Below are 14280 nucleotides of genomic sequence, written 5' to 3' on the forward strand. Positions count from 1 at the left end.
TTTGTTAAGAACCATTTATACCTTTTTCATTTTTTTTTGGGGTGGGGGGGGGGTGGGTGTTGCGGGGTGTTTGATTATGTGATTGGAGTATGGAGAAAAGCTTCCAAATTTCATGAATTAGTGTTGTGGAACTTGAAATTCTATTGTAGGAAATGAAAGTACTTGAAATTGATTTAAGAAAGAAAATGGAAACTTTTTTCCATCAGAATTGTTTAACTAGCCAATCTTAAATTCCTACCTGATATGGTAATTAAAATTTTCAAATATATTCATTTCCCTGTCATATTTTCCTGTTCAAATTCAATTAATTTGGTTGAGAACTGAAGTAAAATTAATCACTGTATTTAGTAAGTTATTAAATTTAGTTACACAATCATTTTTTGTAATGATTAGAGAAGTTTCCGCTTTATTTTTGTTTTGATTTCAGTTCCCATCATTTCACTTCCAACCAGATGGAGCCACTGTTATGGATTTTATTTTGAGAAGCCTGTAGATCCCTTCCAGCTTGCATTTCACCTTGCGCCGCTTTTCTGTTATCATTTCGAGTCATACTACTATACTAGTGGGATGCTTTCTACGTTCTGAAAGAATGTTCAATGCACTGTCGGTTACATTTGAATTTTGTGCATGTTCTCAGATATCTGCAGTTGCTCGGATCCGAAATGCATTGGCTTACGCAACTCACACATTTTTCCAGAAGCATGGCTTCATTTATGTGCACACTCCTATTATTACAACTAGTGATTGCGAAGGTGCAGGTGAAATGTTTCAGGTTACAACATTGCTAACTGATGCAGAAAAACTGGAAAAGGAATTGAAGCAAAACCCTCCACCATCAGAAGCTGAAAGAGAGGCTGCCAAGCTTCTTGTCAAGGAGAAAGGAGACGATGTCTCGCAATTAAAATCTGAAGCAAACAAGGAAGAGATCACTGCTTCTGTGGCTGAACTTTCAAGAGCAAAGGAAAATCTTGAAAGGCTGGAAGAGAGATCTAAGCTTAAACCTGGTCTTCCCGAAAAGGATGGCAAAATTGATTATTCGCATGATTTTTTTGCTCGTCAAGCTTTTTTGACAGTTTCAGGCCAACTCCAGGTTGAGGGTTTTGCATGTGCCCTTAGTAGTGTTTATACGTTTGGACCAACTTTTCGAGCTGAACACTCTCATACATCAAGGCATCTGGCAGAATTTTGGATGGTGGAGCCTGAAATTGCATTTGCTGATTTGGAGGTATTGAAATATGATTTAGTGTATTTTCATGAAATAGTTCATTCTTGATAAGCTTGGCTACAATTAAAAGTTTCTCATGCCAACTTGGAAGTTTGGATTTGTCTTGAGACTTGGCAAATGCTAAGAAATTTTTGAGTCATAGATGCACCTTCTAATGACTAATGTTCCCTGTTTCCCCCTCACCCCACCCCACCCACCCCCCCCCAAAAAAAAAAAAAAAATCTCCGCTTTGGATGTGTTAACCCTATTCATTTTCTGTTGGATGGAAGGATAGGTTGATTGACTCCCAATTTCTTTAGCAGCCTCATAGGTTAGGGTGTGTACATTATGATCCTCCCAGACCCCGCAATAGCGGAAGCCTCGTGGACTAGGTACACCCTTATAGGTTGGGGTGTGTAGCTCTAGTCATTCTCTTTGCTGTCCTCTTGCTCTCTTGGACTTTTGATTTGTACATGGGCATAGATTCCATAGAAAGTTCTTCTGTTCAGCCCATAGCTTCTCGATAGTTACCTGAAATCGTGAGAAACTAATTTCACACCACTATTCATCAAGCTTCTGGTACTTCATACCTATTTCAAGTTAACTTGACCACTGATCAAGTGGATCTGAGACTGTTGTTTAAATTGAATCGATGAATTTCAATCTATAAGATATATATTGACATGTTTGCATGTTAGGATTGATGTGGCATTCCATTGCTTGGCTTGTTTAGCTCTTTTTTTTCTTGGATGTATACCCTACCTTTAATTTCAATGGAGGATTTGTGCAATCATCTGTTTGTATTTCAGTAACAGGCTAAATTTTATGCATTTTGTAGGATGATATGAACTGTGCCGAGGCATATGTGAAATTTCTATGTCAATGGTTACTTGAAAATTGCCTGGATGATATGAAATTTATGGTTGAGAATTTTGATAAAGCTGCCATTGATCGCCTCAAAATGGTTACTTTGACCCCCTTTGAGCGTATTTCTTACACACATGCTGTGAAACTCCTAGAGAGTGTTACAGATAAGAAGTTTGAGAATAAAGTAGAATGGGGAATAGATTTATCATCTGAACATGAAAGGTATTTGAATGATTTACATGCTTTTGATTTATTTGTTTGAATTGTTTATACCAGTCCTGATGGCATGCTCAATTCATGCAGATATTTGACAGAAATAATTTTTAAAAAGCCTGTTATTGTGTATAACTATCCAAAAGGGATCAAAGCATTTTACATGAGGCTCAATGATGATATGAAGACAGTGGCTGCCATGGATGTACTTGTGCCTAAGGTATATTGATCTGTTGTTGATGATGCTTTGTTTTTCCAGAGGTATCTTCTAGGATTTATTGCTTTGTTCTATTGGTTGATTATCTTCCATGTGCAACTAAAAAAATATTTTATAGTATAAGAATAATGCAATGGAAGGTCTCTGTGTTATATCTTAGATTAATGCATAAAATATCTTCACATTCGTTTTTTAGGTAGGAGAGTTGGTTGGTGGAAGCCAAAGGGAAGAGCGTTATGAAGCCATCCAGAAAAGGTATGGATGTTTGTGTTGTTTGTGCCTCCTGTTGACATGTTTGATGTTTTCATGTTTCATTTGTGCAAAGTCTGATGTTTTTATGTCTCATTTGTGCATGATTGGCTTTACACTGTTTATTTGTGCCAAACTAGAAGTGCATTTTATCTGGTTCCCATCCTGTCTTGTAAGTCTTCAAAGTCTTAAAATGGAAGATGTATCAGAATATCACATTTATGGTATGCTGTCATGCATGATATTTTTCGTATTGAACTACTAGTGCACCATATCTGATTTCTCTCTTGACTTCTTTCTTATACTTCAAGGCTTGTATATATGGTATAATTTTGGAGCCAAGTTTTCCAAACTGAAAACATGTCAGATAGTCAAATGTTCCTTTTCGCATCTTGGTTCTGATGGGTTTCGACTATCAGCTCATTTTCCTTTTTAAGTTGTTGAGGCTTCTTCTCTGGATAAGAGTTGCAACCATTATCGGGGATTACACCATATCCTCTTGAATCTAGATCTTAAAAAGGTAAAATTCGATAACAGTAATTGAGTGTGGTTGCTACCAGAGGACACCCACCAAAAAAAAAAAAAAAATTGAAAAGAAAAGGATCTTTTCTACTTTCTATCTACATCAGTCATGAGAAGAGGAAGAAATATATAGTACTCTGACGGGCTTGGTACTACCGTTGGGCGACTAATGATTTTTCTCAAAGCCAATGTTCTTAAAGGCTTTGTTAGCTTTGATATAAAATGCCCAGAAATGGAACAAAGTAGTGTGAAACATATGCTTCTGGTTTGTTGTATGGGTGATTTATTGGTGGACCCACCAATTTATGCTTTAACACCCGCAAAAGTCAAAACTTTATGCTCAAATTAAAGCATAGAACACTTACGCTGCACCTCCTGAAATGCCAAAGATGCAGCAGTCATCACCTTCTCTCCCTCACAACTTCCCTTCTGAGACTCAAGATGACTACATCGACTACTGTTGACCTTATGTCCCTAAATGACTTCACCAGCTTTTACATAGTAACACGACAACTCATGTGATTCTACCTCTGAGACTGCAACACTAGGTAATCTTCCACCATCCAAACCTGTTTCCTTCCTTTCTGTCATGTCTTTTCTCACTTTCCTGCCCTAGAGAATTATTGAGGCCAAAGTAGATGCGATGGGTTGCCGGAGAAAATGGCAAAGGACAGGAGATTCCCATTTGAATAACAAGAATAACCAAATCCATTCTCTTGCTGCTATTTTCCATCACATGAGTTATTTCTTCTTTCAATTCCATTAATATGTCAGATCCTCAAGAAGACAATCAAAACTTTCAGTTTTCAGGTAGTGAAGTCAAAGGCAATTTTCCTGACGTGCAGGGAATTGCTAAGATCATCAGAAAGTTTCAGTATTTTGAGAAAATTGGATTGATTGATAAGTCATTTCAAGGCTATGTCGAAGTTCATCTACCAATTATTTGGTCACCTCCATGTTAATGAGAAGAAGGGGCAAATCAATCACTGGCAGATGGCCACTAATATCTTCCTTGTTTCTCCTTTCTTCTACAAACACTTTTATCCTGGTTAGGTCATGATCATGAAATGTAAGGGGTTTCTTTAGTTTAGGGTCACAGAAATAGAGTTGCTGGATGTTAGGACCCAAGAAATAGAGGGTTTGCATGCTCTGTGGTAGGGGTGCAACCGGGCCGGCTTTTTAAAACCCCAGCCCAACCTTAGGTTCTCCTAACTCAGCCCAGGATCAGCCCAGCCCGAGGTTGGGTTAGGATATCTCAGACCAGGCCCAGCCCTGGCACTATTGGTCTCAAACCAGCCCAGCCTAGCCCTGGTGGACCTTGATTGTGCTAGGCAGGATGAGCCAGGTTGGCCTTAATTGATCCTGGCTGCCGCTATTTTTGTCATTTTACAAGCAGTTCAATTAAGAGTCAAGGTAGCTGTTCTCAGTCCTCAGCATGGAAGAAAAACTCAACCGAAATCTGTTGAAACCACCGAGTTAACTCGGTTTCGCAGGTTTCCGAGACGCGTTGAAGGGGGATTTTATAAAATCCCTGGGTTCGATCGGGTTTCGATGGTTTCGACACATATGCCCATCGAAACTAGGGGAAACTTGGCTCGAAACTAGGACAGACAGGTATTTATGCCAGAAATTGCCAAAAACCACCAGAAACCAGGATAGACACGTTTTTTTTTTTTTTTTTTTTTTTTTTAACCCGAAAATTCTCTGGGACCCGGGCTGGCCCCTAGGATTTTATTGATAATCAAAGAAATATTTAAAAACGTACAAGGGGGGGACATACCCGCCTTACCCCAACCCAGTTCAAGCAGGAATCACACATACTCATAAGGTAATCTCACTCCCATACAATGCCCACCAAAAGTCAGTGCCTTACAGTTGGGATTCCCAAGGAATCCTCCCAAATGATGCGATTGAGGCCCTCTGGGAGAGCCACATCAGGTCCAAACCTGGTGTTGGAGCTTGACATGCATGCATAGTTAGCAAGCCAATCCGCTGCCCTATTTCCTTCTCTGTAAATAAAAGCAATATCAGCTTGCAACTTTTCCATCAGAATATCTATCTCATTGTACCAATACTATAGCTTCCAAATGTTGCACCTTCTTGTGAGCACACATTGCACCATAAAAGTCGAATCCAAATTGTTAGTGAACCCTTTGAAGCCCAGTTCTTCACAAAGTTTGAGCCCATCCCTCAATGCCCTAAACTCAGCACTTGAGTTGGTACAATCTCCATAGTGATTGGCAAAAGCCGTTATGACCTTCCCTTCACTATTCCTTATGACTCCCCCTCCTCTCCCAATACCTGGATTCCCCTTGCACGCCCCATCAATATTAAGCATGAGCGCATTGGGGTGAGGTCGCCAGACGATTGCCCTGGGGGGCTTCAATTTTGGGGGTGTGTGTTGAATATTAAAAATCTGCAGGAGAAGCTGCTCTCTCATAGCAGGCTGACTAAGAAACGACCCATAGAAGGGAGTCTTACTCACCCAACTTTTGATCTTCTCAATGATCACAGAAGCGGGTCTAATCATCTCACTGTGTCTCCTATTATTCCTTTCTTTCCATAATTCCCAAATGATGTATGAGGGTATCAAACCCACAAATACCCCACTTAAGTTCCTCCCCCTTGCTTGGTTGTGCCAGAAGAGAATTTTACTGCGAACAGTTTGAAAATGAATCACAGGGAAATAAAAAATTCTTTCAAAGGCTCTCCATACCTTCGAAGCCGTTTTCCCTTCCACTAAGCAGTGCGAGGTTGATTCTGTCATAGGGTCACCACAGCATTGGCATTTTGTCACGCCCCTATTCCAGACAAGGAATATAATATCATATAAAGGGTGACTAGGACGACGCGTGTCATCCTACTAAACCGCCCGGATCACTGACACAGTGTCCCAACGCACAGTCATAACCAATATTAACACAATATAATATTAGAATGCAGAAAAGAGGAATATTACATTCCAAGGATCAGTAGTATTGCGGAAGCGTATAAATCGAATAGTTACAAGATGTTCAAAACTAGATGATAAATACAGTAATTAGTTACATTTCCAATGACCATCTAATAACTATCAAAAATGGTATTACAAGTAAGTATTTCCCCATAGGCCTTAGCCTCAAAAGTGATAAAAAAGGGATCGAGTCCCGAATATCCTCACGCCCGTAGGCACAATCATCGCAAGGACACCCGTCGCCATGTTCCTCAAACACGGCCTCCGGTTCCTCCTCACCGATCTCATCGTATCCCGAGGGCTGAACTCCAAGTCCCGCGAGATATCCGTCACCTGCACCATAATCTAAAAAGTGTGCGCACGAGGGGGTTAGCTCCACTGAGCCAGTGAGGGGATGGGAATGCACAAACACGCAATTCACATAGTCCAATGATGCATGCACATGTTAAGTCCATTTTTCCACCTAACAAACAACTAAGTCAATGGCATATGCTACTGTGACAACTCGGGAGACACTGTGGGTCACTTAACTTATCGCCACAATGAAACCTCAATTGTCACGTGGGACCTACGCCGATCGAAGCCTCCAAGACCACTCAGTGGCAGACCCCTGATAACCAATACTACCATGACTGGCCTCTCCCACCTCCACGAATCCGGTTCCGATTACCCAACACCTAAACCCCTGTTGGTAAGGGTCGTAGCATAAGGGTGTGAAATCCTAGCCACAAATATACTACATGCAAGTCCTATCGTCCCGAGAGGTAATCCGGGCGCATCAACTTTTCATCTGGTTTAGTGCCCGGTTACCAGACACGGCACGGCGCATACTGATTCAACATGACATTCAACAAAATTTCTTCATAAATGTATATAGTGTTGGGTTCGCAGTGTACCCACCGGCACCGAGACCCATTAAGGTACAACATTACCAATCAACATTATAACAAATGGATATAAAATTATGCAATATGCGCAAACATGCTTATTAATTATAATGAGTACATAATATATAGTGCAATAATAATAACAAGCCCAAACAACCAAACCCACTCACTACGTATACGCCAAGCACCAAGATTATCAGTTGTCGCCTCGATCAAGCAAAAAGCCACAAAAGTGAATATTTTAACCTATACAAAGAGTGAAATAAGGTTAAACGAGCGAAGGGAACGGATCCCCAAAAGGTCTCCCATAAACACTTAAGTATAAGGTTTCAGAAACGAAGTGGTTGCAGGAGTGGTTTCATGCCAAAATTCTGCAACCGCATGTAAATCCTAGGAAACCGGGGGTTCGGGACAGCTTTTAGTCAAGGTCGGATGCGGATGTGGTTTGTAAAATCGAAACCGAGTGTAAGTCCGACCTTCACAGGGACTCAGGACAATTTTGGTCAAGGTCGGATGCGGATGTGGTTTCGTAAAATCGAAACCGAGTGTAAATCCGACCTTCACAGAATCCTTCTCGGAAGGTAATTTCAGGGTGGTTTCTTGCGGTCCGAACCCACATGTAAACCCTCACACCTTCAGGTCCAAAATCCGAAGGATTCCCCTCCAAGGACCCCATTTCAAGTGGTTTTAAAGTTCAAGGACTTCTAGGAAACTCCATCCTAAGCTCATTAGGGTCCAACCTTAAATCTCTCAAATGGCAATGAGAACCCTCACATTAGGGCTCATAATGGAGTGAAATAACTCCACCATAGCTTGGCTTTAAAGCTCCATCGACTCCCTAGGTTCCAAGAGAGATCTAGGTCAATCTCTCCCATTACCCAACCCCTTTTTAAAATCCAAAATAGAAGAAGGAAGAAGGTTCAATAGCTTACCTACCCCCAAGATGAGAGCTCCACGATTTATGGCCCAAGAAATGGGGTCTCCACCTTCCTCCAAGCCTCTCTCTCCTTCCTCTTTCTCTTCCTCTCCTCTTTCTCTCCTCTTTCTCTCCTCCACGATTTAGGGTAGAAGAGGATGGTGAAGGAGAAGTAATGTTCTCTCTCTCCCTCATGGACTCATTTATAATAAATGGGTATTTGGGTACCTCTAGTCAAATGGGTCATGAGGCTTAATGGGTCAACCCATTAGCCCTATGTGGGTAAGTGGATGGAATAACCCATCATTGGGTCAATAGGTTAAATGGGCCTGCCCACAACCTTAATTAGGGAAAAGCCCATTCTTAGATGGGCTCAAATGAGATGGGTATAAGTCCCCAATATACTTCCTAAAGGTACGCGGGACCCGAACTTAAATTATTCCCTTCTCTCATGAAATAGCTCGAGCGGTTCAAGCCCGGACCCGCACTTCGAGGTTACCAAGGGAAGAATAATTAATAAGTCTTGAGGCTAGAACTTACCTTTCCCCCTGTCATGGTTTATTACCCATGACCCGAACAACTTCGCCACGGCAATGCTAAGCTCATCACCGAACAGAAATATCCAACTGAGGTGACGGTCCAGGATGCTCTCTCCTGAACTCCTCGCTTCCCGGGCTGGTACTTGGAGGGTAATCGACGAAGTCGCCGTCAACGAACTTTCCCCACTGGCGGTTGAGGAATCTTTCCTCCACAGGCAAACCCGTGCTGTGGTCAACGATTTTGTAGCTAGGTTTGACCATCATGGAGAACAGTCACCAAGATACATGGCGGTATCTACACGTCACGAGAAGAAATGATATTTAATTATATCCTGGTACGGGTATAACATCCCCCCACCTTATAAGAAATTTCGTCCTCGAAATTTGATGTACCTTGTAGATAGGCAAGAAAAGGGTATTTCGCCCGCATCTCTACCTCCGCCTCCCAAGAAGCTTCTCTTCCTGGATGGTTGCACCATTTTATCTTCACATAATGAATGGGCCGGTTGCGAAGATGAACAACCTTGCTGTCCAAAATCTTTTCAGCAGACTCTTTATAGGACATGTCGGCCGCAAGTTCGGTGGTTCATGCGTCAATACATGGCTTGGATCATGGACATACTTCCTCAACATGGATACGTGGAAGACGTCGTGCACACCTTCTAAAGATGGAGGGAGTGCTAACCGATATGCCACCGGTCCAATCCGTGCAAGGATCTCAAAAGGCCCTATAAATCTCGGACTCGGCTTGCCCTTCTTGTTGAAACGCATCACCCCTTTGGAGGGTGATACCTTAAGGAACACTTTATCGCCGATAGTGAACTCAAGGTCTTTCCGCCTCAAGTCCGCATAACCCTTCTCGCTCGGATCGAGCCGCCTTGATCCGCTCACGAATCAAGTCCACCTTCTCGCATGTTGCCTGAATCAACTCGGGTCCAAGAATATGCCGTTCACCTACTTCGTCCCAATATAACGGTGTCCGACACTTCTTCCCATACTCGAGCCTCAAACGGTGCCATGCCTATAGTAGCCTGGTAATGTTATTGTAAGCAAACTCAATAAGTGAGAGATGCTCGTCCCAATGCCTTGCATATCAATGGCACAAGCTCGGAGCATATCTTCCAATGTCCGAATAGTCCTCTCCGATCGTCCGTCGGTTTGAGGGTGGAAGGTACATCGAAACTCAATAGTGTACCCATTGCCTTCAAAACCCCCGAACTTAGATGTAAATCGGGATCCCGACGGAGATGATGCCGATGGAACTCCGTGTAGACGAACTATATTATCAATGTACAAGCGAGCCGGCTTGTCCATCGAATAGGTAATCTTCATGGGGATGAAGTGAGCCGTCTTTGTCAATCTGTCAACGACAACCCATATGGTATCGACACCTCTAGGCGTGCGGGGCAACCCGGTGACAAAATCCATGGTAACATGCTCCCACTTCCACTCTGGAACGTGCAATGACTGTAAGAGGCCATGAGGTCATTGTCTCGTCCGCCTTCACTGCCGACAAGTAAGACATTTTGCCACATACTCGGCCACATCCTCTTCATTCCACTCCACCAAGTAATATTCCTTCAGATCTCTATACATCTTCGTACTACCTGGATGAATAGAATAGGGAGAGTCATGGGCCTCAGCCATGGTTCAAAATCTCGCGATATTTCGCCGAAATATCGCTTAATTTCGTATATCTCGAGCTTACCGAGATGCGAAATCAGGTCGAAATGAAAAAATACCATATTTCGTCGATATCTCGTGAGATATCGTGAGATATCGACGATATCTCGTGAGATATCGACAATATCTCGATATCTCGTGAGATATCGACGAAATATGGTATTTTGGCTTAAAGTGTCACGTGAAGGGGGGCTTTAATACAATATTTCGCAAATTTCGGTCCATATTTCGACCGAGAGCTGCATTTGCTAAGGAATTTCAGTCTTTTGCCTATTCTTCCACTCTTCCAAGCTCTCATCCAACACTCTAGCCATTGTTCAAGCACATTGTTGTCGGATTTTCACCGGTAAACTCATCGGAGGGTCATCTAAGCTCATCATCCAAGCTTTTTTCCACTATTTAAGGTAAATTCTATTCCTCTAAAACTATTTTTTTGAAAAGACTATGTACAAATTTTGTTGGATGGTGATGATATTAATATATGTTAGACACGGAGGCCGATCTATAGCCTCACAAAGTGTCGAAATTTTTTTCCATATGTATTTTTTTTTTTTTTTTCTGGTTTTAAAAATTCATTTTCCTACAATTAAAATAGGAAATAATTAGGGGTAATATGACTTAGATGGTAATGAATTAAATATATGTTAGACAACAATGGCCGATCTACGGCTTCACGGTGTCGGATTTATTTTTCTGCTCTTAAATAATTATTTTAATTTTCTCACATACCACTCCATTGGCATCGGATTATGGTGCATCACAACCTTACGATGGATATAGATATGGATCATCATCATATGGGCAGTTTAGTGGGGTAGGGGACTATGACTACTACCCCAGTCCCAGGGACATCTTGGATCATCTTTTGTAAATAACATCTTTGCATACCCTAGCGGACCTAACTACCAACCTCACCACCATACATGCGCCAATGCCATCGCCTCTTGCGCCGACGCCAACATCATATCACAAAGGATCATCTTCTTCACTGGATGGATCGATTGGTAACCCTAGTTTATATCCTAGGATAGGTTACCTACAGATGTTGATGATTCCATTTACGTGACACTTGTGGATGACTACACTCGTTTCTTCTCCGATTCTATACCGTGGTCCACATATGTCCTTCAAACAGAGAGCAATGGACGTCGACTCACGAGGCATGAGTGGGATTGATCCAGGGAGGCACAAGAACTACTATTAGCGAGTTTAGCACTTGTAATTTGTAACTTAAGTTGTGATTTCATTGATCTATGAACTTGTGAGTTGTGACTTGTGAGTTGCGAGTCTTGTGACTTACTAACTTTGACACTTAGTGTATTGCCTTTAAGGCTTTAAGCGAGTTATTGAATATTATGGAGTTTATGAGAATCATGGCACTCATCAATGTGTATTGGCTTTAACTTGATATGTGATGAAGTTAAATACTATTATTAAATATTAACTGCCTAATCTATGTGTATTTAACTATTTATACATTAGGGTTGGCGACCGTATGTCAATCAAGGGTGCAAGCCCAAAACACCAATTTGAATTCACATTTTTACAATTTTATGGTTTAAATGTGTTTATTAAGCTTAAATAAGGCTGTCCATGAAGTTTCAGGCCTAGATATGGCCAAAAACCCCCGAGATGGACCCCCGAAATATTGCAGAAAAAATGCAATATTTCGGTCATATTTCGCGATATCTCGGATATTTCGGATATCTCGGTAGGCCCGAGATACCGATATATCGCGAGATATAGTACTATGGCCTCAGCTAACACTTCCTTCCTCAACTGAGGGTTACTAGGAACACATAGCCGTTGTCTGAACATGAGAACACCACTCTCTGTTAAAGAAAAATCCAGTTCCCGCTGCGTGTCCCCCTTGATAGCCTCAATAACCTTTTGAATCTCCTCATCAGAAGCCTGGGCTGATTGAATTCGCCCTACCAGTGTGGATTGTACTGATAAAGCTGATAGAGATAAGGTAACACCATCAACCAGTAATTCCAGGTCCATCCTTCTAGCTTCCTCGATGAGTTTCTCACTGGTCGCTAGTGATGCCAAGGACGAGATTTCCGGCTCAGCGCATCCGCTACTACATTTGCCTTGCCTGGGTGGTAATGGATAGTACAATCATAATCTTTCAACAACTCCAACCACCGTCGCTGCCTCATATTGAGCTCCTTTTGTGTAGCTGCACCTGGAGGACCTATCATCCGAGGATGAAGACAGTCTCGAACCATATGCCCGGACTCCTTGCAATTATAACATATAAGAGTCTGGGAACCATAGTGAGGAGTTGAGGTAGGCCTGGGCGCTTGCACCGCATCTGACCTCCGGGACTGGACCGGAAAAGTAGTAGTGTAGGATCCTCTCTTTTGGAATTTTGTGGATCCCCTAGGTTCATGAGAGGTCATGGGTCTTTTACCAGCCTGAATGGCCCTGTAATTCTCTCTCTGCTGGTCCTCAATCACCTTAGCGGCCTGGACCGTCTCAAGATAAGTAGGGTACTTGTGTAGCACCACGAATACTAATGCTAGGTCTAAGCCCCTTTTCAAACTTCCTAGCCTTCACATTCTCGGCCTTCATGTGTACCGGGCGAAGTAAAACAGCTCCTCAAAAGCTTGCCTGGTACTCAAGGACCGATTTGGATCCTTGAAAGAAGCTCATAAACTCGGACTCCTTCCTATCACGGAAGTTTTGAGGGAAGAAATTTTTGAAGAAGACTTCCTTGAATTGAGCCCAAGTTGCCTCTGGGGTGAGTTGCCCAAAAATGGTCTTTAGAGGAGAGCCACCACGCATCGAATCACCCGGAGCTAGTAGGTAGCACACCGGATCTTGTCCGTGTCATTGCACCTTGTATCACTTCAAAGATCCTCTCAAGATCCCTTATAAATGTTGCCGGGAAAAAGGAATCATGGGCCATCTTGTAGAAGGTTGGAGGGCGATGTTTCGAAATCTTTCCGAGATCCTAGCAGAAGATCTACCCAAGCCGGAGCCACCGCTTGGATGGAGGAGTCATCAAGTGGGAGGTAGAGTAGGTGCTGGCACCTCTTGTGTCAAAGGAATTCGGCAGTATCTTGAGCCAGGAGGAACACTAGGTACAGCAGAACCCACAGGGCGTGGGGAGGATTGACTTGCACAGAGGAGGCATCGGCTGCCTTTCCCTAACAAAGGCTTGGAACATAGCAGTCATGTTTTGCATAAATTGGCGCTGCTCTTGTTGCGCCTCCCTATGCTCTCGTTCCATGGATTGCAACCTATTGCTCAACAACGCGGCGACATCCGCATTATTATTAATTGGCGGTGCTACCGGTAGAACCGTATTCGAAGCCTCACCGGCCTCTTCCCTAGCAAGGGAACGGTTGGCATTTGACCGTGTATTAACCATGGTTCACCCTGGTTACAGTCAACACCCACAGTTATAGGCACAATAGCAATATTAAGCAAACCAATCAAAAATCGATTTGCAAGGGTAAACACAGGTTACACGAGGGGTAAGGGAAGCAATAATGAGGGTAATAAGCATTAGAAACAAGTTGGTTAAGCAAAACAGGGTCAAAAAACCCTTTCTGGCCGGGTCGGATTTACATGCGGTTTCACTAGGCTGCATCCGAGTGTAAATCCGACATTCACAGGACCAAAGTCTGGTCTCGGGAAACCGCGGATTCACAGTCGGTTTCATAATCTTGCATCCGAGTGTAAAACCGCATGGTCCAAAAACAGAATTTCTAACTCGAAACTCTTTTTCAAAACCCAAATTCCTATTTCTAAACACCCCCTACGCTCTTGAGAACCCAAAACCGCACTCGTTCCTTGCTCCCTTTCCCTTCTAGGTGGATTTTTGGCACTCCAACCCCCGCATCAACAGATCCGATCGAGTTCAGGTATGACCTCTTCCCTCTCTATCGATCTATCTCTTTCTCCCTTCGACTTCTCTTATGGAGAAACCCCAAAACCCATTTCGGGTTTACTAGGTTTGGGTTTTTTTTTGTTTTCTCCTAGCTAAATAGATGGATTATTGTCCATTCTCCATTCGTTT

General features: G+C 42.6%; 1 protein-coding gene across 2 annotated transcripts in view; it reads left to right on the forward strand.

Annotated features, from left to right (window-relative positions):
• The window catches only part of LOC122646675 (asparagine--tRNA ligase, cytoplasmic 1-like), a 30254-nt gene that overhangs the window by 801 nt on the left and 15173 nt on the right, over window positions 1-14280 (forward strand). For both annotated transcript variants that reach the window (XM_043840267.1, XM_043840266.1), the window contains exons 2-5: window positions 638-1225; window positions 2043-2293; window positions 2375-2504; window positions 2698-2756. In XM_043840267.1, coding sequence (XP_043696202.1) covers window positions 638-1225; window positions 2043-2293; window positions 2375-2504; window positions 2698-2756 — 1028 coding nt within the window. The remainder of the gene's footprint in view (window positions 1-637; window positions 1226-2042; window positions 2294-2374; window positions 2505-2697; window positions 2757-14280) is intronic.

The sequence above is a fragment of the Telopea speciosissima genome, chromosome 11 (assembly GCF_018873765.1).
Source record: "Telopea speciosissima isolate NSW1024214 ecotype Mountain lineage chromosome 11, Tspe_v1, whole genome shotgun sequence".
In the NCBI taxonomy this organism is placed as follows: domain Eukaryota; kingdom Viridiplantae; phylum Streptophyta; class Magnoliopsida; order Proteales; family Proteaceae; genus Telopea; species Telopea speciosissima.